Below are 27,789 nucleotides of genomic sequence, written 5' to 3'. Positions count from 1 at the left end.
GAGAGAGTCTGAAATATTCATATTTGTTTCCTGTTTGATTCCTGGAATGAAACTGCTCTTTCTGCACATCAAAGGCACACAAAAATAAAACATTCCTAAGAATAAATCACTATACTTTTTCTCCAGTGTGCACCTGAAAGCAGTCCTTGAGAAATCAATTATAAAATATGTGTTGGAGGCAAGCACAGACAATTCAGCTTAAAAGCAATCTCTTTACTCTCAGGCTTTGAAGATACTTTAAATAATGTTGAAGAATTTATTTACGTTTTGGTAGCTTTTTTTTTTTTTTTTTTTCCTGTCCCAAAACTAGGAGTGAGTTTGGCAACTCCTGCCTGGTGAAATGAAGAGAAATCTCACTGGTGTGGTAGATAAGAAATGAAATTCTAACCCTTTGCTAGTACTGACTGCTTGGGCTGGGACACCAAAAACCAGAACCTAATTATGGCATAGATCAGCAGTTAAATGTTCCCTGATCAGGTTTCTTTACTAACCAAGTCCTGGGAGCAGCCTGAGAAGCCCCTAGATAGTACATAAACCTAAAAATACATAAAGTCCAACTGAAGAGTATGGGTTCTGTACTCACATATTTGGATGTATTTGTAATTCACCATTATTATTATTACCACTTCATTAAACCTATCCTGCAATTTTTTTCTGACTTTAAAGTGTCCTTTATTCCCCTTTTTATCTTACCCTGAAATGGTCATGAATGAATAACAAAGAACCAACTATGAGCCATGTCCCATGACATATGTGGAAGGAACACAGTGATAAGACACCCAAGAGGTGGAGGGAACTGGGATAAGGAGATAAGCCCCCCCCAAATGAGTGAGAGCAGATGCCCACAGCATGTGACCCTTCTCTACCTTCCACCATCGTTGGTGGAAACAAACCTGGTTTGCACCAATCAACCAAGATGAGGATTTGATCTGCACTCCCTCTCCCCATCTGCTGGTTCCCATCCAAATTATTGCCAACGTGAGGGCTGAACATAAGAGGTAGTTCAGAGGGTTTTTGTTTCTTGAGAAGGAAACAGCAAAAGCTGAAAGCACAGTAAGTCTTTGCAGAGAAGATGTTTTAATTAGCTGGCGTGATATCAAACCTGAATGACTTCTGATACACAATTACAGAGCATTGTCTGAGCTTGGAAAAAACCATGTAACCTGCCTTTATCATCACTGGACTCTATGTTCACTTGATCCTTTCAAGATAAATCACATGCTCACATTTCTGTGGCCATTTCTGTATCTCCTGGTCTTTGGAACAAACGCACACCTCTAAAAATAACACCAAGTCTCATAACCTGAACATGTAATCAAGTGCACAGGCTGCATGCAATTATTGCCTTTCCGAGGAGATATTAAAATTCAAACCTTCTGACTGTGGGGATGTCCAGCTGAAGATGTACTGAGGAGGAAAGAAATTCACACCCTGCCATTTATCTCTACCTGGGAAGCAGGACAGGAGCTGAAGTGGGGGGAGAGCCTTCTCAGTGCTGCAAGCCAGAGAAGGTGACCCAGGGAGCTGTGCTTTATCCGTGTCACTTCAGGTGCTGGCACCCTGGCATATCTCTAGGAAAGGTGCTACCAGAATACAGGTTATGGCTGGAAAATCCTCTGTCTGGCAGAGCTTTGAGCTCCTCCTTGCTCATTCTCTCCACATCCCTCTCCTCACGTGCAGCCCTGGAGAGCTCCTCCTCTCCTCGCACCCACTGCCCCAGTGTAAACCTTCTCCTCCAGCACCCTGCTGCCACCTCCTCCCACACCCTCTCTTTGAGTCATTTTTAATTTATTCCCTTTCTCTCGTGCCAGCCTCGTGCTGCCCATTTGAGCTCTTTCTCCTCCACTGCCTCTGATGTACAGCACGAGAGAGGCAGCAGCTGATTCCCAGCTCTGGTTCCAACCTCCCTACCCTCAGGAATCCTCCAGCTTTCTCAGGACCAAAACACATCAGGGCTGCTGAGGCATGGTCAAGCCCAGGCACACCTCCCCTCCTCTTCCTCTGCACCCACCAGTTCAGGGAGGGAACTGGGAGGAGTGCAGCAGCCCATCAGCCAGGCAGTCACAAAGGCTGCAGCCTCTCGACTCTGGGTACCCCACCAGGTCCTTGTGTGGATGGGGGAGCAAATTCAGCAGGAAGGTAAATCAGTGACTGTCCTCTGAGTCACTGCAGATGCTGGTGGGAGTTTCTGGGCACCATGAGATTCTGCTTTGCACAGGAGGTACAAAGCTGAGGTTCTCCAAGACAGCCCAGAGTGGAGAGATGCTACTTGTTGTAAACACAAAGCAAATGGAATTGAAATATACCTGATTAAACATCTGAAATGTAAAAGGAATTTATTAATAAATCAGATGCTGATGTAGGCATCAGTAAAACCTGACACTGGGTGAAGAGTGATTTATACACAAAAGCGAACTAGATAGGCTCCCATTTCTAGAAAAGGACACCAGATGTCTTTGACGTCATCTAAATTATCTCTATTTTTAAAAGTTACTCTTTTCCATTTGCTGCCAACTCAGAAAAGTCCAATTTGCCAAGATAATATATCTAGTGTGGATGAAGATTTCCAAACTTGAAGTATCAGTCTCTTAGCAACCATAGTACTCTTTGTATTAAAAATGAGCACAGTGAGACTGTCATCTTCGGTAGCCTTTTATGTACCTAATAGCTGCACTCCCATTAAAGACCCAATATTGGGAAAAAAAAGGAATTTAGGATTCTAGAGACATACAGAATATATAAGTATCAGTGTACACACACACATATATATCCCATATTCTCTATCCTCAGAAGGACAGAGTATTTATAGTAGGTAGACATGTCAGGGAAGTGTGTGGCATGTCTGATTCATGTAAGGAACAAGATAAGAAATGAAGAGCTGAACGTAACAAAAGGTGCAGCAAGAGCTGAGAAGAAGAAAAAAATATCATGGAAAGAACTTTTTCTTCCATCTGGGTTAGATTCAAGCAGTGGCCTTAAGGCAGTGGGTAGGTGTAAGATCACAGCAAGCCTTCCTTTCCTTGCCCACTTCCAGCCCAGTGCTGGAAGAGCCATTTGTTGCCTCCCTTTCTCCAAACCTACAAGAGTTCTGGAAGGGCTTTTGACTCCCACATTCACATCTGCTTCTTCCAGCCCCACACAGAAACTCACACTCCTGGAAAGCTTTCCTTGGGTAAATAACACTTCAGGGTCCTCAGCAGGAGAACACACGTGGAACTGTTTTGAGAGGATCACACAAAGCAACTTCTGTCCTAGGGGAGTTTGTGTGCTGCCTACCCAGCAATTCTGGGGACTTTGCTTCACAAACATAGAGAAAACGTCAGGAAACAAAATGGAAACAAGATTCCTGATAGCAGCAGAGTCTAAATTTGATTTCTTACCTCTCTGCTTCTCTACAGGGATCTGGTTCCACCTGAAGACCAACCCATACCAAACCTTCTCCCCCTGCCCCTGGGACTCAGCCAGAAAGTGGATTCCCTTGGCTGAAATCTCCAGCCTCCCCCAGCACAGCATGAGCAGGACAGAGCCACAGGGTCTGCAAGGATGAGGAGAGGACCAGTTTGGAAGTATAGGCACTGGTACATTCCTTTGCATTGTGCTCTTGAGATAAAGACCCTGGTGGTTAAACCCCACCAGAAGTGAGGGCAGGGAGTTCCTCACCCTGAAAGCATTTGGATTGAAACTCGGTACTGAAAAGAGAGGGAAAAGCTCTCCAGGCTGTACCATGCTCCTTCCTGGAGCCACATCTCACATTGCTGGGTGGCCAAGAGCAGGTCCTGGGTGCTGCCACACAGTGACAATTCCAGCTCATCCAGAAACATGGACCAGCAGCTCAGTGCTCTGCAAGCACCACAGTTGCCTCAAGAGGGGATGGGAGCAAAAGGCTCAGAAGAAGCCTCAGTCTAGAGGAGGCCACAGGGATGCTCTGGAGGAGGTTCTGGAATCAGGCTGAGAGAGTTGGGGGTGTTCATCCTGGAGAAGAGAAGGCTGCAATGGGGAGACCTTAGAGCACCTTCCAGTGCCTGAAGGGGCTCCACAAAGGATGGGAAGATGGGGAGGGACTTGGGACAAGGGGCTGGAGGGATGGGATGAGGGGTGATGGTTTCAGACAGAAAAAGGGGAGATTGAGATGGATCCTAGGAAGAAATTGTTTGGTGTGAGGGTGCTGAGCCCCTGTCCCAGGTTTCCCAGAGAAGCTGTGGCTGCCCTATCCCTGGCAGTGTTGAAGGTTGGATGGGGCTTGGAGCACCCTGGGCTGCGGGAAGGGTCCCTGACCATGACACAGCAGGAAAAGCTTTTTAAGGTTCCTTCCAACCTAAACCAGTCTGGGATTGTGAGCCAAGGGGTGAGTACCTGCTGTTCCACCATCACATAAACAGACACAGACAGCTCCTTGGAGCTCTTACAATCACAGCAGGACTTCTTCTCCATCTCTCCTGGCAGCTCAAAAGAAAAGGAAATCAATTCAACCTCCCCTCTGCTCCCACTGATCTCAGCTCCCCCACGTCTCACTGCCCAGCAGCCCCCGTGCAGCCTCAGCACGCTGCTCCTCGTGTCCTAGTGACTTCACTGCACTCCAGGGCAGGGGGAAGGGACACCAGGGACCATTCAGATTTACATCCTGGAGCAGCAGCCCCATCTCCCACCACCCTTCTCACTCACCAGGCTTTTCCTTTCCCTGCCACCTGCACAAATGCCTGTAGGAAGCTCAAGAGACAAACGCACGGCACAGGACTGGGAAAGGGTATGACTCCCGTGGGAGTGGGGTCCCAGGATGGCCATGCAGGGACACCATGTGTGTGCTTCATTTGCTGGCTTGGGTGGCTGAAATAAACACCCTAAAGGAGGGGCTGAGGGAGCAGTACCTCTGGCCAAGCTGAGCCTCGCCAGTTCCTTGGGTCAGCATCTCACACACCTGCAGGCACCAGCGGCTGCCAAGAGCCAAGGGAGGATTTTATTGCTCATTGGTAACACTGAAATGATTTAGCTGCAAACACGAGACATTGGCACAGCCACGCAGAGTGGTGTTAGCAGCAGCAGGCACAATATATCGTAACAGGACACATGCAGGACCCACGCTGCAGACATGGTACTCACACAGCACTGGCCTTAAAACCCCTGGTGTCGAGGTGCAGTGTGAAGTGAAACCCATTCCAGATTAAAACTGCATCGAATTTCCCATGACGATCATGAAGCTGTTTAATAAAGTTACTCTGGAAGCATTTCCGGCAAATATGAATCTGTTTAGATTATTAAGAAATAGAGGGAAGAGAGGAAAGGAAAAGGGAAAGGGAAAGGGAGACGGAGAGGAAAGGAAGGGAAGGGAAGGGAAGGGAAGGGAAGGGAAGGGAAGGGAAGGGAAGGGAATAGAAACCACCTGACAGCTCTTGGCAGCTTTGCCAGAAAACCAAGTCCCTAGTTTAGATTCTGAGCATAAAGAAACCAACTGCAGGAAGAAAAATGCTCCAGCACTAATCCCTTTCTGCCACACAACTCCCCAGATCCAGCACAGGAGTGGATTTGGAAATGTGCCCCACTGGCAGCTCCTCTGTTCCAGAGGGGCAGCTCAAGGAGCTGCTCCAACACCTTCACAGTTTCAGTCAGGAGTTTGCTGGGCAAGCACCTCTGGGGACAGAGGACCAAGGAAACATCTGGCTCAGGACCCCGTGGCAGGGCAGCAACATCTCTAAGGCAGTTCAGAGAAGATGAAGTTTTTAAAAGTCACAGGGGAAAAAAAATAAAATAAAATTTAAAATATCTCTGTTATATTCCCACCTCTCTCCCTGCATCCCTCCCCAAAGTATGCCTCGTATCCTGCAGACATTACTACACCAACCCAACATTCCCAGAGCTATCAGGAAAGCTGCTGCAAGAGCTGCAAGTTGCCAGGAGCTCCAGGGGATTTCCCAGTGGCCAAGGGTAAGGAGGAAGAGGGAAATCCCAGCTGTGCTCTTTCCGAGGCTGTACCCCAGCTGCCAGCTCCCTGCAGAGGGGCTCTGAGCTCCAGCTCACCAGAGGGTCCTGGACACCAAGAACCACACATCACAACCATCACATCACAACCATCACATTACAACCACCACATCACAACCATCACATCACATCATAGCTATCACATCACATCACAGCCATCACATCACAACCACCACATCACAACCATCACATCACAACCATCACATCACAACCGAGGGGGTGGGAGAAGGACAGAAACTTGTTCTTCCTCTCCATGTGAGATTCTCTTCTAAATTATTTAAATAACAATGCAGAAAAAAAAAAAAAAATAAAAAAAGGAAAAAAGGAAAAATCCCAAGAAGGTGAGTGTGTTCATTGCTGGGGCACATCTGCTTCCCCTCTTCTGTTCCCTCCCATCTTGCTTCTTACACACGCACTGCACAAACCCCAGCAAGGCAGCAAGGGACTGGAAGGGCTCTCACAAGGTTGGATATTCCACCCAAAGCCTGGGTGAAGCCAACCTAGAGCAGTCTTTCTCCAGCTAAGTTCACATCTTCCCAAGGAAGGGAAGAGGCCCTGAAATGCCCAAGCCAACCATGGGACTCCAGTTAGCAGCAGCAGTTGTGTGTCCATGTCTGTGGATGGTGACAACAGGACAGAGAACATCTGACACGCAGCCAAGGGTTCTCTTAAAACAGTCCCAACCCCTCTACAAATTTTTCCAGTTCCTTCTATGGTCACATTTAATTTTATCTGTCCTGTGGCAAGGAGTCCCATGGTTTAACCATGCAATCTGAGATGTTCCTCTTTCTCTTCTTCTGAAACACCTCCTCCAACTTCCATCTGACATTTTTCAGCTCTTGTTTTGGAACAGGCAGCAAACAACTGTTCCTCATTCTTATTCTCCACATCAATCTCTCACTGTATAGACTTGGATTCACCATAACTTCAGCTGTGTTCAGGCTGGAAAGTCTTTGTCTCACTAGCACAAAACCTCATTGAATCTAAACTCCCACCTTGCCCCATTTGGGCACTGAAAACCACTCAGTGGTCATCAGAAAAACTGGGCTTCCACCCAACCCTTCAGAAGATCTTCAGACTGTTGGCTGAGCCCTTTTCAGTAGAAAAGAATTAAAGAAACCTCCAGGCCCCCAAAATTAAGCACCAAAATATTGAAGATGGAAATCTCACCTAACTTCACTGCAGCCACCAGCAGCACTGGGAGCAGCTCCCAGGGTAACAGGAGCTTCCCAAAGATCTCCATGAGCAGGATACTAGGGCTAGGATCTTGGTCACATCACCAGCCCTCATCAGAGGGACTGATCAGCGAGGTTTGCTGGGAGAAACTGGGATCTCCTGTCATTAGGAGTCCTCATCAACCCTCAATATGCCCTATTCACCTCAGCATCCCAAACTCTGCTGTTAAATACATTTGTACATCCATGTACATGTACATGGGGAATGGCTATCATAAAATCATCATGGCTGGAAAGGACCTTCAAGATCATCAAGTCCAACCATCAGCCTACACCACCTTAACCACTAAATCATCTTCTGAAGCTCCACATCTACCCAGTTTTTTAATACCTCCAGGGACAGTGACTCCACCACCTCCCTGGTCAGTCTGTTCCAATGCTTCACCACACTTTCAGGAAAGAAATTTACACAATCTGCACCTCCCCTGGCACAACTGGAACCCATTTCCTCTTCTCCTATCACAGTCCCTGGGGAGAAGAGGCCAACACCCCCCTCACTGCAGCCTTTCAGCTGGAGAGGGCAATGACACCTCCCCTCACCCTCCTTTTCTCCAGACTGAACAGAACCAGCTCCCTCAGCCTCTGCTCACAAGATCTCTTCTCCAGACCCCTGATCAGCTTGGTTGCATTCTCTGCACCCTCTCCACCACCTCCATGGCCTTCCTGTCCTTTGTGCTCAACACTGCACACAGTGCTCCAGGTGCAGCCTCATCAAGGCTGGGTACAAGGGTAAGATCACCTCCTGGTCCTGCTGGTCACACTCATCCTGATCCAGCCCAGGATGCTCTTTGCCTTCTTGGCCACCTGGGCACACTGCTAGCTCATGTTCAGCCAGCTGTCAGTCAGCACCCCCAGGTCCCTCTCCAAATTTTCAATATATATTTATTTATATTTATATTTATATTTATATTTATATTTATATTTATATTTATATTATTTTTATATTTATATAATAATTTTACATTTATTTATTATATATATATTTCTTTTACATATAAAGCACCTATCACCATATTGATAAACATTCTTTGGAACCACTCTGACAGCAGAGGTAAGACACAGGAGTCAGCCTGTTAGTACCTCAGCACTTCTGTTTCCAACCAATTTAAAAAAACCAAAAAAAGCCCCAAGGTTTTGCTCCTGGGGGTTGTTGTGGCCTAAGTGCACTCCACTCCATGGCCAAGGGAGTGACAGAGACCAAGCCATGGGTACCTAAAACCAGACCCACACTGTGCCAGCAGCAGCCATCTCCACCAGGAACCAACCAGACCCTTCCCAGCACCTTCCCACGGAGAGGGAAGCAGCAGCTGGGCCAGCAGTGCCTCCAATGATGCTCAGCTGGGCTGGGAAGGGCTGGATTCACCATTTGCAGAATGGGCCCATTATGGAAAGGAGGAGAGGAGAGAGAGCGGGCAGGAATTGGCAGGGTCTGCTTCTTCCCTGCCTCCCTTCCCCTGCTCTAATGGAAAAGCTGCAGAAATTCATTCTGCACGTTCACACCTCGTTATATCCAAAGCTGTCCCCGGGCCAGCAGTGGGGCCAAGCCAAGGTGCAGCACTTGGGAAAGATATCACTGCATCCTTGCATCATTTCTGTCAAGTAATTAGTCTGCTCCACAGCACACCAAGCCCAGAGTTTTACTAGCACTGAACAAGGTTAGCAGCTTTGTAAACAGCTTGCTCTTGAGTAATATTTTTTTCTGCTCATATTGTCTAAAAATATCTTGGGAGAATTCGCTCCAGCACAAATGGCTCTGCTTGAAAGGCTTTTCAAACAACAACAACAAAAACTGGTGATAATTCAGAGCAGGTTTTTGCCCGCTTGGCGCTTGCTTTTCGGTTCTGAACTTCAAACACTCCCCCAGCCCAGGGCTTGGCTTTACTCAAACACCCAGTTTCACCAGAGAGGAGCTAAAACCTCAGCTAATGCTCAGCTCCATCCCCTCCTCACTTCCTACACCATTTTAGACGTGGTCAAATCACAGTTTCTTGGGCGTTTTCCTGCAGGTCCAAGAGGGCTGGAGCCACCCATGGGGGATGGGGAGGTCTGGATGGGAAGGCAGAGCCTCTGGAGAAGAAGACACTGGGAACCAGTATAAAGCTGAGAGCTTCCTGAGTCATTCCCTGAAGGTTTAACTCTTCCTGAGAGCCTGCATGTGGCAGCTGTACCCCACTGAGGGGCATCCTCCTAACAAAGGGAGGAGGAGGATGACTCCTAGATGATTCCCCAAGAATTAAGATTTGCTGTTTCCCAGCAGCTTGCAGATGACCTGCACTCAGTTTAGAAGCAAAAAAGGTCTTTTGCTTCCTCTATTAATCCTTGGGTTCTCCATGGGTGTCCCCAGGTCCTCTCATTTCCCCAGTTTGAAGAAGTTTGTTTAATGTAGTAGTGTTCTAGGTGAGCTCAGCCCGGATGCAGTGAGGAGTGGAGGTGCCAGCAGGGATTGAAGGAGCCAATGCTACAGCACCAGGAGCAGATCCTGACTCCTTGGTTGGACTGGATCCTCAGCTCCTGACTGGGGTTGGGAAGGACAAGTGTCCCCAGAGTCAGCAGCTACCACACCAAGTATTCCAAGTGGGAAAAGCAGCAGAAAAATGGAGCTGTGATGTAGCAAGATGAACCTTTCTTAGGGATCGGCGCTTCAAGGTCTAACCAGGTGTCGTAATAGAGACTTGCGAGCGGTGCTCCAAGTCTATAGCTCACAGAGTAGAACCAGCCTAGATCAGTCCTGCAGCTCGAAGAGCTCCTGGCCTCTCTGTTGCCTAGCCCAAGAGTGAACCCCCCTGTGGGTGTGAGCCTCATCTTTTATTGGCCCCCTGATCCTGCTCATGCTCAGTAGGGGACCTGCCCTAACCAGGCACAGGTGGACTTGATACAAGCTCACACCCACTCCTTGGCAATTAGAGGCACCTGGTTGCCTTGTTACTCTACACTGTGCCCTCCCACTGCCTGTCTGTGAAATAAGGATGTAAACACTGAACTTGAACAGGGCTTAAATGGGTTCATATTTGTAACAAGTGACTGTCCTACCCTGGAGCCTCCCAGAGCTCCTTGGAGCAACCATGGTCTAGTGGGACAGAGCTATCCATGGTGGGACCCCAGACTTCACAATCAAACACACAAAATACATCTAATTTCAGCACTTGTAGGAGTATTTATTTTTCTTTCTGCTGGTGCCAGCACTGGCCATTTTAGCAGTTAACTCTGTTGGTTTATTTGGGAAAAGGAGCCCATGGGGAGGTTTGTTATTCCATCCACACTGATCATTAGGAGGCTGCTAATGAAACCACTGAGACCTCCTGATGCCCGAGAATGGCAGCAAGAGGAGTACAAAGTGGCACACTTTTTACACTTCATTGGGAAGATTTATAAATTAATTGGAGTACAAAGTCAGGTCTAATTGATGTTTGTATTGATTGAACTGCTTCAAGTCTTAATTTTCGTTGTAAAACTCACTTTAAAATAGAGCCATTTATAATTAAGACAGGATCTGTAATTAATGGAGTTTAATACTCATACAACTGCCTCTCTCATCAGTCAAAATTAAACTCTGCATGAAAGTTTCTGCAAATTAAATACAGTAGATGCCAAAACTACTTCCTCTGAACTCTGCTGTTGTTATTAATGTCAAATCAGAAGGGATTTGGAGATATCAGAATTTCTGTCAGAGAGGTAACAGCAGAGAAGAGCTTCCCGTGGGTGCAAGGGCACCCATGTCCCCCCCGTGCAATGCAGGCACAAAGATGTTCAACAAGTCAGGTTCAACACATGACAGCAGCAAAGTAAAATGAAATATATTGTCCCTCTTGCACAATTGTGTCAAATCATGACACAAACTTAATTTAAAATATCTTCCAACAGAGGCAGGCTGGGCGACTAAGGAGAAGGAGGGCTTAGAGAGGAGAGGACTCATTGCATTCACACCCTGGGGGTTATTTAGAACAAGGCTGCAAAGGGCCTGGCCATGCCCCCAGAGCCTCCTCAGTCCCTCAAAGCATTAATGAAATTCCCCAGTTCTGGTAACTCTGGTTGAGCATGTGCCTCTTTCAAACCTGAACTCCCCAGATATCTTTACAGCCATCAGCCACAATATTTACAAAGCACAAGGAACTGTAGGCTTGTGGCAAGAAAATAAATAATCTTGGACATATGTACATAGATAAAAGTTCCCCAATAAATCTGTTTTTCATGTGCAAAACATCCTCATCCTTATCTAGGTAATTAGCTATTCACTTGTTTAAAGGCTCTCATTTAATTGGGGTTGCTGTTCTGAGTGGAATATCATTTCCTTTCCCCAAAAGGGCTACTACTATTTTTGAAGCATTTTTTTTTCTGGCTGCCACGTTCTTGTTTTTCCACTAAAATTAAAAATTCACTGCAGCACTCACCAAGTATTTATGGCTTGAAGATTCCTACTCATGTCCTTGAGCTTTTCACCACTGCCCAGCATTTTCCCACACAACTTCAAACTTAGGTTGAAGCTTAGGATCCCTCAATAGCTCCTGTAGAGAGCTACAGAGGTTGACTTGCTCCTTGGGAGCTCCCAAGGGTCATGCTTTGGAAATGCCCTTCTATCCCCATGGATAATAAAAGATCAGGGGTTAGAGAAGTCTCAGTGAGCTCTCCAGGTGAGGGAACAAAGTGGGACACATGTCCATGGCTGAGACCACAGCAGGGTTTCTCCCTCCCTTTTGGATGAGGTTTGTGTGGATGGTCAGAGGTCACAGGGAGTCTGAAACCATCAGCAGCCAAAGCAGAGCTAAGGCCATGATGGGGCCACAGAAAGAGCCTCTCCTCATGGCTGGGAAGAAAATGTCCAAGTTGGCCTCAAACCTACTTACTGAATCCCTTTTAGAGCTCCAACTGACAGGTTCACAGCCCTCCTGCCTCAGAGATTCTTTTTTTTTAGTCCATTCTTTTAATTTGCTTCACTCCCAGCCCATCAAAGCCTCAGAGGCCCCAGGAACAAATGCTGGAAGAGGTTAAGTGGGAATGCAGAAAGTTGATTACTAATGAACTACAGAAATTAGCATACTGGTAATTACCCAAAGGACTAAGGAGCCTCTTTCTTTTCCATCATCAATTCTCCATCCAAACACCCACACCAGCCTTGGGCAGCCCAGTTACCTAGCAGGCTCACTCAAGTCCATAACAAAGTGGGATGGGACTGGTTTGGGGCCATTCAGAACTTACAGATCCTCAGCAGGCAGCAGAGAGAAGGTGTCAATATTCTGTCTGTCCTCAGGTGCACAGACAGACAGATGCAGCAACATCCCAGGGAATACCCCAGGATGAGTCCATCCAGGCTTTCACCCCAACTCGGGGAAGCTGAAACTCCAGCTGAGAGGATGAAACTTCCCCTACAAGTCAGCCCTAAAGAGCTTTCTGTTAGAAAGAAAAAATACGATCTAAGAAGATCAGTCAGTTCCTCGATTTCAGTGACAAAAAAAATCCAACTTTGTTGATGGGAATTTTGCTCCTTCCACCAAGGGGACAAGAATTTCACATTTGTGAAATGAGCACAATTTACTTTGCAAACAAATCCCTTCCCAGACTCTCCCTTTGGCTGGGAAGGAGAACATCGACCCTTCAGCCTCTCAAAAACCACTTCATGAGGGGCTTCTCTGTGCAACCAGGCCATTAGGAGACTCAGAGCCTTGGAATATTTGGCTTTAAACATGGTTCTGGTGGAGAAACACATCCTGCTGAGGTCAACAAGTTATCAAAAAAGCTTTTTATTTGCTAGGACTTAACACTGTGAGTCCAGCCCAGTGGTTGTTGTGTGCTGCAAAGCATTTGAAGGTACAAAACCTGCACAAAATATCTGAAAACAGCAACTTTGGGCCTCTGGTACTGCAACACCACGGGAGCTCTCAGCCTGTGCCTTACAGAGCCGACACTTTCCCACAGCAGAACTTCTGGCATCCCACAGCACTACACTCCAAGTGTCCATCAGGCAGAAATAATCCAGCCCAAAGCCTTGACTCATGCCACTGTTACACAGAAGACAATAAACTCAACCTGCAGAAAAATTCCTCCAATCACTGGCTCAAAAAAAAAACCCCAAACGCTCTAAAAATCCCAGGATAGTTAATGCTAAACAGTGCTTTACATGAGAGGCTGCTTGTGAAATCCAATATCTTTCTGCATGTCCATTATGTCACCTCATCCCATTCAAAGGACCCTTATTGATAGGAGGTACAGAAACACAAAAATCACCCATTTGTTTTAATCAGAGCAAAAAATGGGCAGGAAGAAAATGCCAGACCTCAGTGCAGGACAGCAGGGAAGCCTGAGGCCAGCCAGAACTTCCCTCCTGAGCCCTGTATTTAACCAGCCTCTTTATTCACTTGGCTCCCATTTCCTTGGCTCTTTCTTGTGGGAAAAAAAAAAAAATAAATAAAAAGAGAGAGAAAAAGAAAGCAAATGGAGAATAGAGAAAAAATTAAGCCATTGAGAAAGCAGCCTGGGAGGCAGCTGGAATGAACTCAGAAGAAGTCACTGGCTTCCTAACTCCTCAACCAGCCCCCAAATGGGCTGTGTACAGGAGGGGGAGGATGCCCTCCATCCAAACCTTGTTTATTTTTACTGCTGGGCTGAAGCACCCTCAGGGACAAAACATCAGAGTGGGTGCAGCTCCCAGGAGCTCAGCAACAAAGCCACAGAAACCACTGAGAGCTGCAGGAAGGAGCAGGACAGGACTAGGCTGAAGATGCCCCCAGGCATGGGGATGGTCCTCAGTTTGGCCAGGATGGGAGGAATGGCTCCTGCCCACACGTCCTCACCCCATCACAAGAAGAAACATCACCAGAGAATTTATCTCCTGAAATGTTTCTACAGAAACACCCACTTGGCTTCACTGGACACTTCCTCAGCTGGCAGCAGCTGCCCAAGCCCCAGCTCCCACTGAAATCAAAAGTTTTGCTTTGACTCTTTTTTTGGACTCTGTGAGCCAAAATCTACAAGTTTGCCACAGCATCAGAAGAGAAATAAGCTAAAAAGCTCCAACTTTAAATGAAACACTTTGTTTTGGAATAGATGAGGTGGGGTTTTTTTCTGGCTTCTGATTTGTTGGAGGAAAATTAAGTAAAAAATTAAATTAAAATGGGATCATTTGGCTCAAACTGAATTGGATTGCCCTACTTTTTATATTCTTAAAAACAAAAAAATCCACAAAAAAACCCCAAAAAACCCCACCAAAAGAACCCACCAAAGCCACAAAAAAAAACCCCCAACCAAACAAACAAACGAAAAAACCAAAAACAAAACAAAAAAAACCCCACAACCCACTACACAGCAAAAAAAAAAAACCCCAAAAAAACAGTGCTAGTGAACTGACAAATCCCATATTTGCCCACCTGGGTCTGAGAGGCAGAGCTCTGGTTGCCAGCCCAAATGGACTCAGTTCCTACAGCCCAGGGACACCTGAGCCCATCACACATCCACCTCCCCATGGGGCAAAGCAGGAGCCAGTGCTGTGCTGGTGAAATCTTCTGCCTCTCTCCATTTTCCCATTTTCCCTTCTGCACTACTAAAATCAAATTTACAAAGCAGTGACAAGCTCCATTTAAGTATTTATGATGGATGTTTCCCCCATCAGACACTTTGGCAAACACGGTTTCACATTTCAAAGGCAGAAATTACTGTGTCCCTGCAATGCACAATTTGCTCCTTATGTAGAAACATCAAGAACTGCTGAGAAAAGAAAATGCTTCAGTTTTTTTTCCCTTTGGAAAGTAATAGCTATTACACCCAGTTACACAGGTGTATTTCTTGCCCCTCCCCATCCAACCCTGTTCACAAAACCTCATACCCCGGATTAGATCAAGCTGAAAGAAAAAGTAATGAGATTTGTGTTTCCCAGTGTATTGAATAGAAATTGCCCAAAAGAATAATCCTAAAATACAGAATACTGCTTCATTCTACATGTTGCTAATAGGCTTGTGTTCTACCAGCTTATTAGAAAGAGGGTTTTTTTCCTTAAATCCCTTCCTAATGATGTGCACACGAGAACATGAGAGACATAAATACCTTCCCCACAGAGGCTTTCTGTTTTTCCATGTTTTTATTTTGCATAATTTTTATCAAAATAAAGGAAACATTGTATGAGAAGACTTTGTGCTGTTCTGCAGTACTAAGGATTGAAAATTTCACATGCCTGTTTCTGCAAGTTATTTTTCTGTCTTCATTGTCTCCTGGCTGTCCCTCAAAAGGCTGGAACACCTCAGTTCCAGGCAGGATGTGGTGTGGGACCAAGGAACTCACTACCTGTCAAACTCATCTGGATTCCAGACCAAAGTCTGGCCCCATCTATGTTCCCTCTGCTCAGTGGTGCCAGGAGTGTGTGTATGAGGTCCCTGAGGACCTCATGTCAAAATTGATTTTGAGTGTTCCTTCATGTGATGTTCACAAGGGTCCTGCTGCTGGTCCCTCTCTTTTGATTGCAGAAATAGAGAATTGGTTTGGTTGGAAAAGCCCTTTCAGCTCATCAGGTCCAACCCTTCCCCCATCCCTGCCCAGGCCACCCCCACCCCATGTCCCTCATCCCCACATCTCCAGGGCTCTCAAACCCCTCCAGGGATGATGGGGACTCCAGCCCTGCCCTGGGCAGCCTGGGCCAGGCCCTGACAACCCTTTCCAGGCAGAAATTGTTCCCCAGCTCCAACTTAAACCTCCCCTTGCACAACTTGAGTTGTGCCAAAAGTTCCTCTTGTCCCATTCCTTGTTCCTTGGGAGCAGAGCCCGACCCCCCCTGGCTCCAACCTCCTCTCAGGGGGTTGCAGAGAGCCAGAAGGTCTCCCCTCAGCCTCCTCTGCTCCAACACCCCCAGGGCCCTCAGCTGCTCATCCTCTCAGCTGGACCTGAGCAGAACAGATTCCCTGTGGGGATCAATGAGGGACAGAAGCAGAGAGCAGGGTCCTGGCTCAGCTCGTCCTCCAGAATCCCAGAACCTCCAGAACCCCTGGCTGAACCCCTCCTGCTGCCCTGGGTGACAGCCCTGCATGGAGCAGCAGCATCCAGTGATGCAGGAGGTGCAGGACCTTGGGCTGACCTCAGTCTGCAAAAAAAACCCAGCAGAGTTTTATTTCATTTAGCTGGGAGAGCGAATCCTCGGAGCCGGACCGGCAGCAGCCCTGGGAGCTGCAGGGAGCTCAGCCGGTGCCGCAGGGCCGGTATCGGTACCGGGGGCTTCTGATCTACCTCCCTCTGCCTGGTTCGGGTGAGCTCCACTGCGTGTCCTGCGCTCTGGGACACCTCCCTGACACCAAGTATCACAAAGGAAAAACAAATGTTGGTGGAGGTCTGGCTGCTGCATCCCCTCCTCAGAGCATCCTCCTCCCCCCGGGACATTCCCATCCCTTTGTTTCCAAAGGAACCGGAGCTAAGGCTGACTTCAAAGGGTTCGTACTGATCCCCTTTGATGCCACCGAAGCCGGGAAAGCTGCGGTTCCCTTGGGGCTCCTGCTCCATCCCCCGGCACCCATCTGGCTGCAGCCAGTGGGTCCTGGCAGAGCTGCAGACTGATGACTGCAGGGTGCTGCCAACTCATCCAGCTCCGGGAACAGCAAACCCAAGGCTGGATGCAGTTTCCCATCTTCTCACCTCCTCCTCAGCTCCAACCTCTCTGCCCTCTCCTCTCCCCCCTGCCCAGCACCCATTCTTCCCCCACACGGCGTTCCTCCCTGCAGCCCCTCCACTCCTCCTGCCTTCCCCACCTCACACTTTTCACACTTTTTTCCTGGGAGGGAGCATCTTTGCACAGCCCATTTAATAAATCCAGCTCTCGCATCCATTTTCCAGCTCAGCTTGGGGCTGAGGTGGTCTCAGGACCCACGGCTGAGCAAGGGAAACCAGGAAACAAAGATTTCCAGCCAGAGGGAGAGGACAGCCAGGTCTGTTTGTGGAATTCCCAGAGTTACTGCTATTGGACTTCTTGCTCTGCCAAGCCCCTGGCCTCATCCTCAGAATGATGGAATCACAGAATGGTTGGAAGGAATATTAAAGCCCATCCAGTTCTAACCCCCTGCCATGGTCAGGGACACCTCCCACCAGTCCTGGGTGCTCCAAGCCCCATCCAACCTTCAACACTGCTAGGGATGGGGCAGCCACAGCTTCTCTGGGAAACCTGGGACAGGGGTCTGGGAACACAGGCACCATCAGCTGAACCAGCAGGGATGAAGAGGGGCAGTTGCAGTGATGGCCTCGGCACACAGAGGGTCCAAGGTGCTGGCTGGTACCAACCTTGACATCACATGACTTCGGGTAGCATTCCAAAATTTACCTTCAAAAAAGCCAGGTGAAAACCTCTCCCCAGCACTAAGTTTTTCTCCTTGTCATTTTTGCAGCAGTGTTGTGCCAAGCCAGCACCTTCTGTGCCACTCAGTGTCACGGAATGCCAGGTTGGAATGGAGCACAAGGATCTGATCCAACCTTCCCCAGTCCCCATTCCCATGTCACCAATGGGCTCCTTTGTGACCAGAGGCACAGGGGTGCAGGGATCAGGGAGTCAAAGCAAAGCCATGGGGAGAAAGTTCCACAGGTGATGCTTGACCCAGAGGTCCTGCAGCTCCCCAGTCAGTGGTGGACATGCTGCTCTCCTCCTCCTTCACAAGTATCACTGCTGCCAGGTAAACTGAGGCACTAAAGCATCAGAGATGACTAAAACATACCCACTGAAAAACCATAAATAGGTATCTGGACTCCTGCTTCTCCATATGGAAATTTAACTCCTAAACCTCCTCATTCAGGGGGGAAACCTATTTCTGAATGCTTCTCTACAGAGAGTGTGCAGATGCAGGGCAGACAGAGGCTTTTTGCACTTTGGTGAGGTGGCAGCTCCCATGGAGGTGAGGGAATTGATTGCAGTTTGCTTATGGGTTGCTGTGACTTGATTAAACCTGATGTGCCAAAAGCCACAGTGAACTAACACAGCCTGCCTGAAATCTCAGTCCCACAGCTCGGGGGGACAGAGACATCACAACCACAAAGATGGCTCATGCACAGCAGACAGAGCAGCACAACAACCTCCAGACCCCCCAGTATTCAAAATCAGGGTCATCAGAGGAGGGACCTGTGAAGCCTGAAGCTGCCACTGTGTGACCAGAACCCTGCTGGGGCTGAGGACACCCTGGGGTCCATCCTGCTCCTGTGCTTCACAACCACCACACCAGCACCTGCCCTGGGATTCATCTCCAGCCTGCTTGGTGGGACCTTCTGCCTGCCCTGCAGCAACCTCCCAGTCCAGCACCCATCAGGAGGCTACTGGAAATTAAATAAACAGCCAAGGGTTTGCTCAGCACCAGTGAGGGGATGTCTCAGGCAGAGTCTGGGTTTGTGGGTTTAAATGAGAAGAAATGGTTTATCAGAGAAATTTTCAGCTGGGGATCAACTGCTTGACCCTCCAGACTTGGTGTGGCTCCCACAGAGCTGAAGTTTCCTCAGCCCTGCAGCTTGGGAAGGAGCTCAGTGGGATGAAGGGCTGGGATGAAGAAGCCCTTCCTTGGTCCCCCTCCTCCCAGGCACTAAAAGCCACTGCCTGGGGAGCACATCTGCAAGGCAACAAGGTAAGGATGAGAGCCCTCAGCCCATACAACAGCCTCCTAGGACTTGCTAAAGCCACAGTTTGAAGGCAAGAGATTGAAGGAACTTGTAAAATTAATGATCCATCTTAGGATCTTGCATAAAAAATTAAAAATCCATATTAAAATTGGAATAAAAGTGTCACAGCAAGATTTAAATGCCTTTTAAAGCATGTTTAGCTCTTGATCTGAATTTGTTCCCTTCCTGTGGCCTGGGGCAATCCAGGCAGTGAGTTCTCAGCTGGCTCACCAGGCCAGCACCCAAAAGGGCTGCAAGAGCCCAGCACAATTCATGCCACGTCAGGAAGCACCAAAACCTCAGCACTTCTCTGCACTGAGAGACAGCCCAGCAGACTGGGAGGGAGTTGGGTGAAGACACAGTCAACATGCCTCTCCCCAAAATCATCTCATCCCAGCTCAGAGACTCCTCCTCCATCACGTTGAGCCAGAAACTCTCAAGCCTCTGACCAAGGATATCTGAAAACCACCACTGGTAACTCACTCACCAGTTCTGTAACTGTGTCAGCAGAGCTGGAGTCAAACAATCCCTTTAATTGTTGTCCAGATGGTGTCCCTGCCATTCTCATTTGTTGGCAGCCAATCTCATTGTGTTTATTCTCTCCTGCTCTAAGGATGCTTTCCTCAGAGATGATGCTGATGCCTGGGGTCTTCAGTTTTGGGGGCAGAGATCCTACATGAAACATCCCCCCTTGGCAGTGGGATGGGGGAGAACAAATCCTCTGCAAAGCCTTGCCAAAGCTGTACCCAAAGAAGGGACCTGGGTGATCAACCTGCTTGGTGTCAGGCTTGGGCTGTACAGCTGCACATTTCCACAGAGGGTGGAAATGCTATTCTGGAGTTTTTCCCCAGTCCATAGCTTCCTATCACCTTCTCCCTGAGGATCTACTGGAATCTGGAGACTTCTAATGAGGCTACAAAGATGATCCAAGGGCTGGAGCAGCTCAGGAGCCAGGGGGAGAGTTGGGGTTGTTCAGCCTGGAGAAGAGAAGGCTGCAATGGGGAGACCTTAGAGCACCTTCCAGTGCCTGAAGGGGCTCCAGGAAAGCTGGGGAGGGACTTGGGACAAGGGCCTGGAGGGATGGGATGAGCGGGAAGGGTTTCCAGCTGCAAGAGAGGAGATTGCAATTGGATATAAGGAAGAAATTGTTTGGTGTGAGGGTGCTGAGCCCCTGTCCCAGGTTTCCCAGAGAAGTTGTGGCTGCCCCATCCCTGGCAGTGTTGAAGGTTGGATGGGGCTTGGAGCACCCTGGGCTGTGGGAGGGGTCCTTGAGCATGGCAGGGGTTGGAACTGGATGAGTTTTAAGGTCTGTTCCAACCCAACCCAGTCTGGGATTCTATGGCAATGATAAATTTCCCTCAGGAATTCCCTGGAACCCCATTGGGCTGAGCTGGCACTCAGCCTGACCCAGGCACCCACAGTTTCTCCATCAGCAACTCTGCTCTTCCTCTGGACATGCACTGTCTGGAGCTCATGTGCACCTTATCCCAAAACAATCCTCTACAGAGTATTATTTCTGCACCTATTTTTCCCATTTTTGAATGGAAGTTGTTCTACCCTTAAAACTACTGAGTCCCAAGGAAACCTGCACTGTAATTAAAATATATAACTGGAAAATGAGCAGAAGGAGCTCAGCAGAAATGTGAGATACATCTGCTTCAGTCCACAGCAGAATCTGCAGAGCAATGTCACAGTTTTCCATTCAGAGACACAAAACACCATTAAAGTGCAATACAGGACAGAGATTACTGCATTTCCAGCCATGATCACCCCCAGAGAGGACAATGTGGATAAAGCTCTCATTAAAAAGAACTCTGCAGAAAAGAAAATGAGTTTTATACAGTTTCATCCACTTCATTACCAGGCTGCTTGCAGGGCTTCCACTGAAGGATGGGCTTGGAGACACAGCCACAAATCCACTCTGCCCATCAGTGGGGCCATTCCCAGCACAGGCTCCCTCTCCTTATGCCTCCTGCCCCAGGAGAACATCCTTGGAATTCTGGCCTTGCCAGGCTGCTCTTTCCTCTTTATGCTTTCTCTTTCCACTTTTCCAAGTGTTTTTTTTTTAATCTCATGGAGAAAAATGGGAGCAGGCTCATCCTGTTGCTGCTACATGAGTCAGTCAAGTGAGTGATGCCACTGGGTTCCCTCCTGGAGCTCATCACTGCTCCAAAGCACCATTTATTTGATCTCATCTGGGACACCTGAGTTCATCCACCTCTGCCAACATGACTCAGGCTGCTGGGGCTGGGGGAGATCTGTCTGTCCTCAGCCCAGCCCAGCAGGAGGATTCAAATCTCTGCTGGAATCTTTTCCCAGGGAAAATTCAAGACCCGGAGAGAGACAGGAGGAGTCACACAACCCCCCAAAGCAAGCAAAAGGCTGCTTACCAAGCTCCTAATAGCACCAGAGGGAACTGGGATCAGGATCAGCTCTGATCCGCCTGAGTCACAGAGTTCTGCTCAACAAGAACCCCACAGGAGCCTGCAAGGAGCCTGCAGCACCACTCCTGTCCTTCCCACCACCCTCCAAGGATCATCACATCAGACACACACAAGAGGGTCAACACCCTTGGTTTGTTTGGTTTTTTTTTTGAGGATCATATGGCTGTGTTTGTGATGTGGAATTATTTTACCTGGTCCTGCTCCTCAGCAAGGACCCAGGACTGCCACTGCCACTTTCACCCACGTGGCCTTTCCTGCATTATTAGCATGTGGGAGACAACTCTTTATTTAAAATCTGTACAGGCATCAGTTAAAGGTGCTCTTTAAATGATTTCAAGAGCTGTTTCCCAGTATATTCCAAAGCTGCTCATGGCTGACTTATACAGGAACCCAGAAAAGAACAACCCAGTTGGGAGCTTCCAGAGGTGACAGAGGAAGGACTGCTGGGAAGAAGCAGGAACCAGGTAAAGCACATCCTGCAATGTCACCTGTAATCTATAATGATAAAATAAGTCCCCTGGGAGGGGGAAGTCCTCATATCCCTATCTGGAAGCCTCCTGCACCCCAAGCTCCTGCAGCCAGCAGCTTTGTCCCCATCCTATGGGGATGTTCTGCTGATGTCTCCACTTTAGGCAGGCAAAACCAGGCACTGCCCTTCCCACTCTGGATCTCAACTTCAAGGACTGATTCAAACCAGTCAGGTTGATGTCTACAATCACAAAAAAGACAACAACACAAAACATATCCCAGCCTAGAAGAAGCTTTGCAAATACCCTGATGCCAGCTGGGGCAGGGGCTCTGTGGCCTGAGGCAGCAGATGCCAATGGCCTCATCTCCTCCTGCAAGGACTCTGATGATTTAAAGGCATCAGAGCCAGGTAAGGATTTCTCCTGATGTCTTTCTGGACAAATAGCTGCTGCATTTCACATTTCACTGTGAGGCACTGAGGAGCACGCATTTCACAGATGTTATTTGCAAATCCTACTTAGAATGCATGTGCCTCCCTTCAGGTGACATTTTTTTAGATTCCTACTATGGAAATGTTTTTACCTCCTGACAATACCCTTTAGATAGTGCCTATGGAGGTGGATGACTCAAACTTGACATGATGATTTCCATCCACCATTTTTTATTAAAAATACTCCTAGCAGTTTGTAATGCGAAGACAGAAGCTGACTTTGAAAGGGATGGGAAACAACAGAGTATGCACAAACTGTGCCCCAATTTGATATCAACCAGCAACAGCCAGGAGATATCTATGTTAAACAAATCTTCACAGCCTTAGTTTATAATCTCATGCACAAAAAACTACTGAGCAATGGATGGCGATTACATCCCTCCAAGAGACCCCACAGTGGTCCCTAAGAGCCAGGGTAGGGATGAGTGCCACTTCCAACTCCATCCTTGCCTTGATATTACAAAGTTAAGTATTGCCTGCTAGAGCTTTCTGCAGGTTAATGCCCTTTGTGCTGGTGACAGCTTCTAAAAACCCTCTTGCTACTACAGAACCACAGAGAGCAAACACTGCTGCTAGGGACAGACAAGCTCTGCTGCCAGCACTGGATTTAAAGCAGGATGGGAAAAAAAACCAGAGCAGAGAGATGGCTGATGTAAATCAGAAAAGTTTTCATAGGAGAAAAATAACGGGTGGGAAAAGAGGCAAGAGCAGCATCCTCCACACCTGGTGTGTATTGTGTTCAGTTTTGGTCCCTGCTGTACAAAAAGGATGTGGGGAGGCTGGAGAGGGTCCAGAGAAGAGGCATGAGGATGATCTGGAGAGGATGAGAAAACTGTGTCTGTTCAGCCTTGAGAAGAGAAGACTCAGATGAGACCTTCTGACCATGGTCAGTACTTAAAGAGCAGATGGAGACTCCTGATTTACAAGGGGTCCCATGGACAAGGGGCAATGGGCACAAGGTGCTCCTGGGGAGATTCTGATGGGACACAAGAGGAAAAGTTTTACCCAGGAGGACAGTCAGACCTTGGAATGGTCTCCCAGGGGAAGGGGTGGATTCCCCCACTTTGGAAAGTTTTAAGTCTCAGCTTGAGATGGTGCTGATGCATCTCAGATAAACAATAATATACAAGGGTTGGACCTTGAGGTCCCTTCCAACCTGACATTCTGTGATGCACACCAAAAACCCAGACTCCTTCTCTCTTATGTTACTTGAAGTCAGAAATATTTTTCATTCTTGAAATGAATGCAGCCTGCAAGTTGCAAGCATGGAGTGGACAGCATTGAGACATGCAGTGCTAGATGAGAAAAAAAGAAAAAAAAAAAAAAGAAAAAAAAATCCACTGGAAAAAAACCTGACAGATCAGGCACTTGTTGGAGCCCTGATTTGGGAGCAGCATTGTAGAAAATTCCCGTTGACTTCCCCAGTTTTAAACCTTCAATAATTTAATGTGTGTGACTGGAATTTCTCACTAGGCTAGAACTCCCTCAGGACCAAAATCTCATTGAAAAAGAAACCAAGGAGAATTTGGCATCTCTTTCCAAGCTGGGAAGATTAAATGCAAATATGTTATTGGCATCGAGCTATCACAGCTTGATATATCCACAAAGCTCCCATCCACTGACATTAACTTCTCAAGGAAGAACATTTTGTTACACACCCTGAGAGAGTTTATGCTTAAAGGCAGAAAGCCTATTTCTGATTTCTGTTGTGGGTATGGGCACTGAGCACCTTCACCAATTACCAGCACACCCAGGCACTGACGTGGTATTAGTAAAAAACTGCAGTTAGATGGCAACTGCTGACCTAATATTACACATAATTCCAGTGGTTAGGATGTACTCTGGTAGCTGGAACACAGAAAAGTATCTCCAGGCTCTTATTGCTGCTCTGGCTTCAGCATACACAGATCAATTTGGTACCACTTGTGTGTTTGCAAGTGGAAAAAACTGGCCTGGGGGTGAGCTCTTCCCTGCTCAGCTCAGAACTGGGGCACGGCAAAGGCACAAAGCCCTCAGAAAGAGGTGTTTGGGAAGCATAGGGCTGTCAGGAAAAAAAAATATTACAACTAAATCTGAACAAGAAGCCTGTGCTTAACAGCCAGGGAATAAAAGGATGATTAGTTAAAGAGCTGTACTCTGGAGAAAAGGGGGACACACTTTGTGATCAGAGATGAATGGACTCTGTGCCACCTCCCAGTTACCATGGGGCACACAGCCCATGAAACAGTTGCAGTACTGGCATTTGCTGCCTTCTCCTAACCCTGCTCCTCTACACCTCATTCTCCTCATTTGCCATTAATTGAGATGATCTGCAGCCTCCTGGGTGCTGCTTTTCCTGCTGGGAAAGCGATGCTGAGAGGGCTGCCCAGGCTCCAGGGAGAGCTGAAAAGGATGGGGTGGAGATTGGGCTTCCTTCCCACATCCAGCCACAGACCATTCCTGTGCAAAGAGCAGGGGAACAAACCAAGGACAAAGTTTCCTTCCTGCAATGGGATGGCCCCCAGAGCAGGGTGCAGCCCTGGTGCCACTTGACTCAGCTCTTGACAGCTGCCAGCAAATCACAACAGCAATTACAGCAAATGTGCTCTAAGCAGGGTGGGAGCAGCAGAAAAACCCTTTTCTTTCAGCATTTCAGCATCAGAGAAACTGCAAGACCTCACCCAATGTCCTTCTATCTGCTCAGCCAGCCCCTGTTATCCTGCATAAGGGACAACTGCTAAGCTTTACTTTGCAATAAAATTTGTCATGTCAGGATGCACTTAAACTAAGCCAGGTCAGTTTTGCTCTCCAACTCCAAGCTTCAAGCCAAAAAGCTCCTGTAACCCTGGAGAAGAGCCTAGGAGACACTCCTGCAGTCCTGCTGCTCCTGCGGTCTTAGCTAAGCTGCTCTGAAAGTGGTTTCTTCCGTATCCTATTTCACCTGAACCACATTCAGCACATACCCACTGGGAAGAAGCAGCAACAAATACCCAGAAAACCCCTGTTTCTACTGAAAACAACTTAATGCAAAGCTCACAAAACCAAATCCAAAGGCTCTGAGCTGAAATGGCTTGGAAACTAAGGTCTGATTTACCAAATCTCAGGTGAAAAGGGGGAGGGTGGGCAGAAACTTTGCCCTTGTGTTTTGCCAAAATGTTTCCAACCTGTGGTAGAAGAACAGCTCCCACCTTGCACTATTTCCCTGCTCATCTCCTCACCAAGGTCTCTGTTGGGACCCCCAGTTATAATCATTGCTTGTACCAAATGTCCACTGGGAAGCAAACCAAGAACTTGAGTTTGTTCCATAGCCCTCAAAGACCAGCAGTCAGTGATGTGACCTTCTGCTTAGAACTGACACTGGTGAGCCACAAATTGCTGAGAAAAGAGACCTTCCAACCCCAACCCAGACTGGGAGTCCACCTGGGCTAATGGGGCAGAAGGGATGAGCAGCAACCAGCTGGAAACCAGGGAGGAAACGATGGAGTGGAAGTGGACAACCTTCCTGATAGCCTCTGCCAGCCTGAGCCAGTCTGTGCTCCCAATCACTGACCTGGAAAAGGGAATTTTAAAGTTCTTTCCAGCTTCTTAAGCCACCTGTCAACTCTGCATACCTTGTTATATTGAGACAGAGAGAAACCTCACTTCTGAAAGGCCACAAAGCAAACCAGACTTGCTAGGAAGATAAATTCAGCTCTGCAGGTTCCTAGGAAAGGCTAAAAACATCCTTATAAAAACATGAGCTGAATTTCTTCTCTTGCAAAGATTTGCCCATAAAAAGCAGCCTTATTCCTTCAAACATTTGCCTTATTTCTAGGCCAAAGGACAAAATCTGAGGCTAAAATCATCTTCCAGCTCTGAACCCAGCTTTGCTCAGGGCCTTTTCCTTTGTCCCAAGTCTGCTGAGCCATCTCCCTTCTGGCCTGCCTTTTACCCCTTGCTTCACGGGGACAGTCTCTCTGGTTATTGCATGACCACCACAGAGAAGGTGAAATCAAGCCTTTCCCCACTCCCAGATTCCTTTGGAAAACCCCAAGGACATTGCTCACCATCCAGTTCCTCCACAGAGATGTTTGCCAGCTGCTCACTGTCACTGCCAGCGGAGAGGGAGCGGTTCAGGTAGTTGCCTTTGTACAACAAGCCAGCTGTTACATGGTGGAATGGCATCTTCTCCCTGGGCACCAGAGAAAAGGGGAGAGAGAGGATCAGTTTTATTATTTGTCTCTGTTTTATCTGAACTGTGCATTAGCCTGCCTTAGCAGAACAGCTGGACCACAGGATCTGCACCAGGGAGGGTGTGTTGAAGGTGGGGGAGTGAGTGGTGGATTGCAGATTTTTGGTAGCATCTAGGACAGGAGCTAAACAAACAAACCAAAAAGCAGCAGGTGCTTCTTTATGCCAAACAAGAGTCAGCAGAGCCACAGGACAATCTGTGTCTCCAGCACCCCCAGTGCAGCTTCCAGCCTGGAGGTTTCCTGTGTGCTAATAGGAGTACGTAGGGGTCTACTTCAACATACAATGAAAACATCATAGGATCCATAAGCATGAGTTCCAAACCCATACAAGGGTCTGAACACCAGCTCTCAGACCCCACTCTGGAGCATCCAGCCCCCTGAGATTGTTCAACCCTCATCCCAAGCATCCCTGCTGAGCAAAGCACCCATTGCACCAACACCTCCACTCCAGCTTCAGTGGCCCTCCTGAAATATAAAAACATTCACATCTGAGCAGGGCTCAACAAAGACTGTTTTGATCTCACAAACATGACAGCTAAGGAAAACTCCTGCTCAATGGGAGGCTGCAGCAGAGAAGTGTTTGCAAACTGAGCAGGTATAAACACCACAGCCTGGTGAAGGGCAGCCATCTGCCCAAACAAAAGTGGGAATTACTGTCAGCAGCACTTACACATTGATTTAGGAGACACAGGAGAGAGGCAAGTTTGCCAGAGTCAATTGAAATATTAAGAGGAAGAGCTGTCATCTCTTTGGCTGGTTTCAATCAGTGCTGCCCCATCATGGGCTGGGTGTGCTCCACACTCTCCATTTCCAGCAGATATAAATCAGCAAAGTCAACAGAGCCACCCAGGCACCAGGCAAGGCTCTGGCCCTGGATCTCTGCAGGGGCTGGAAGGTGGCCAGGACACACTGGGCAGCACAGGTTGGAAGAGACCATTAATATAAATTTATATGGGGACTTTGGCCTCTCTCAGACACAGCCCTGGGGAAACAAATCCCAAGGGCATTCCCTCTACAGACACACCGGGACTTCAGCTCACTTGGCCATGAAGAGGTTAAGTGCCACCTACTGAATCCTTCTCCAGCCAACACTACAATTACAAGGATGATCTGGCTCTTACTCAGCCATATGTTCTTACCACAGTCAATGGAACAAATATGCATATACATATATATGCATTCATTCTGTAACAAATGCTTTCCTGCCTCATTGAGTTACTAAAAGCTTTAATAGATTCACCAAGAGCAAACCAACCTCAAGACACAGAAGTGCGAAGAAGAAAAGCCATGAGTATTCTCTTGCACTGCTCAGCACGTACCTAGAGCTTCTCTTGTGGTAATTATGCAAATAAATCCTAATCGTAATTTTA

The 27,789-nt window shown here is 47.8% G+C and overlaps 1 protein-coding gene across 1 annotated transcript in view; it reads right to left on the bottom strand.

Annotated features, from left to right (window-relative positions):
• CALN1 (calneuron 1) overlaps positions 1-26,351 on the bottom strand; it is a 104,636-nt gene extending 78,285 nt beyond the window's left edge. Inside the window, exon 1 of the mRNA XM_030462456.1 lies at positions 26,234-26,351. Within this exon, the coding sequence (XP_030318316.1) occupies positions 26,234-26,351 (118 nt within the window). The remainder of the gene's footprint in view (positions 1-26,233) is intronic.
• Positions 26,352-27,789: the final 1,438 nt, after the last annotated feature.

Source organism: Calypte anna, chromosome 19 (genome assembly GCF_003957555.1).
Source record: "Calypte anna isolate BGI_N300 chromosome 19, bCalAnn1_v1.p, whole genome shotgun sequence".
NCBI classification, from domain to species: domain Eukaryota; kingdom Metazoa; phylum Chordata; class Aves; order Apodiformes; family Trochilidae; genus Calypte; species Calypte anna.
Note: the sequence above shows the minus strand (reverse complement) of the source record. Positions and strands in the feature narration are given on the sequence as shown.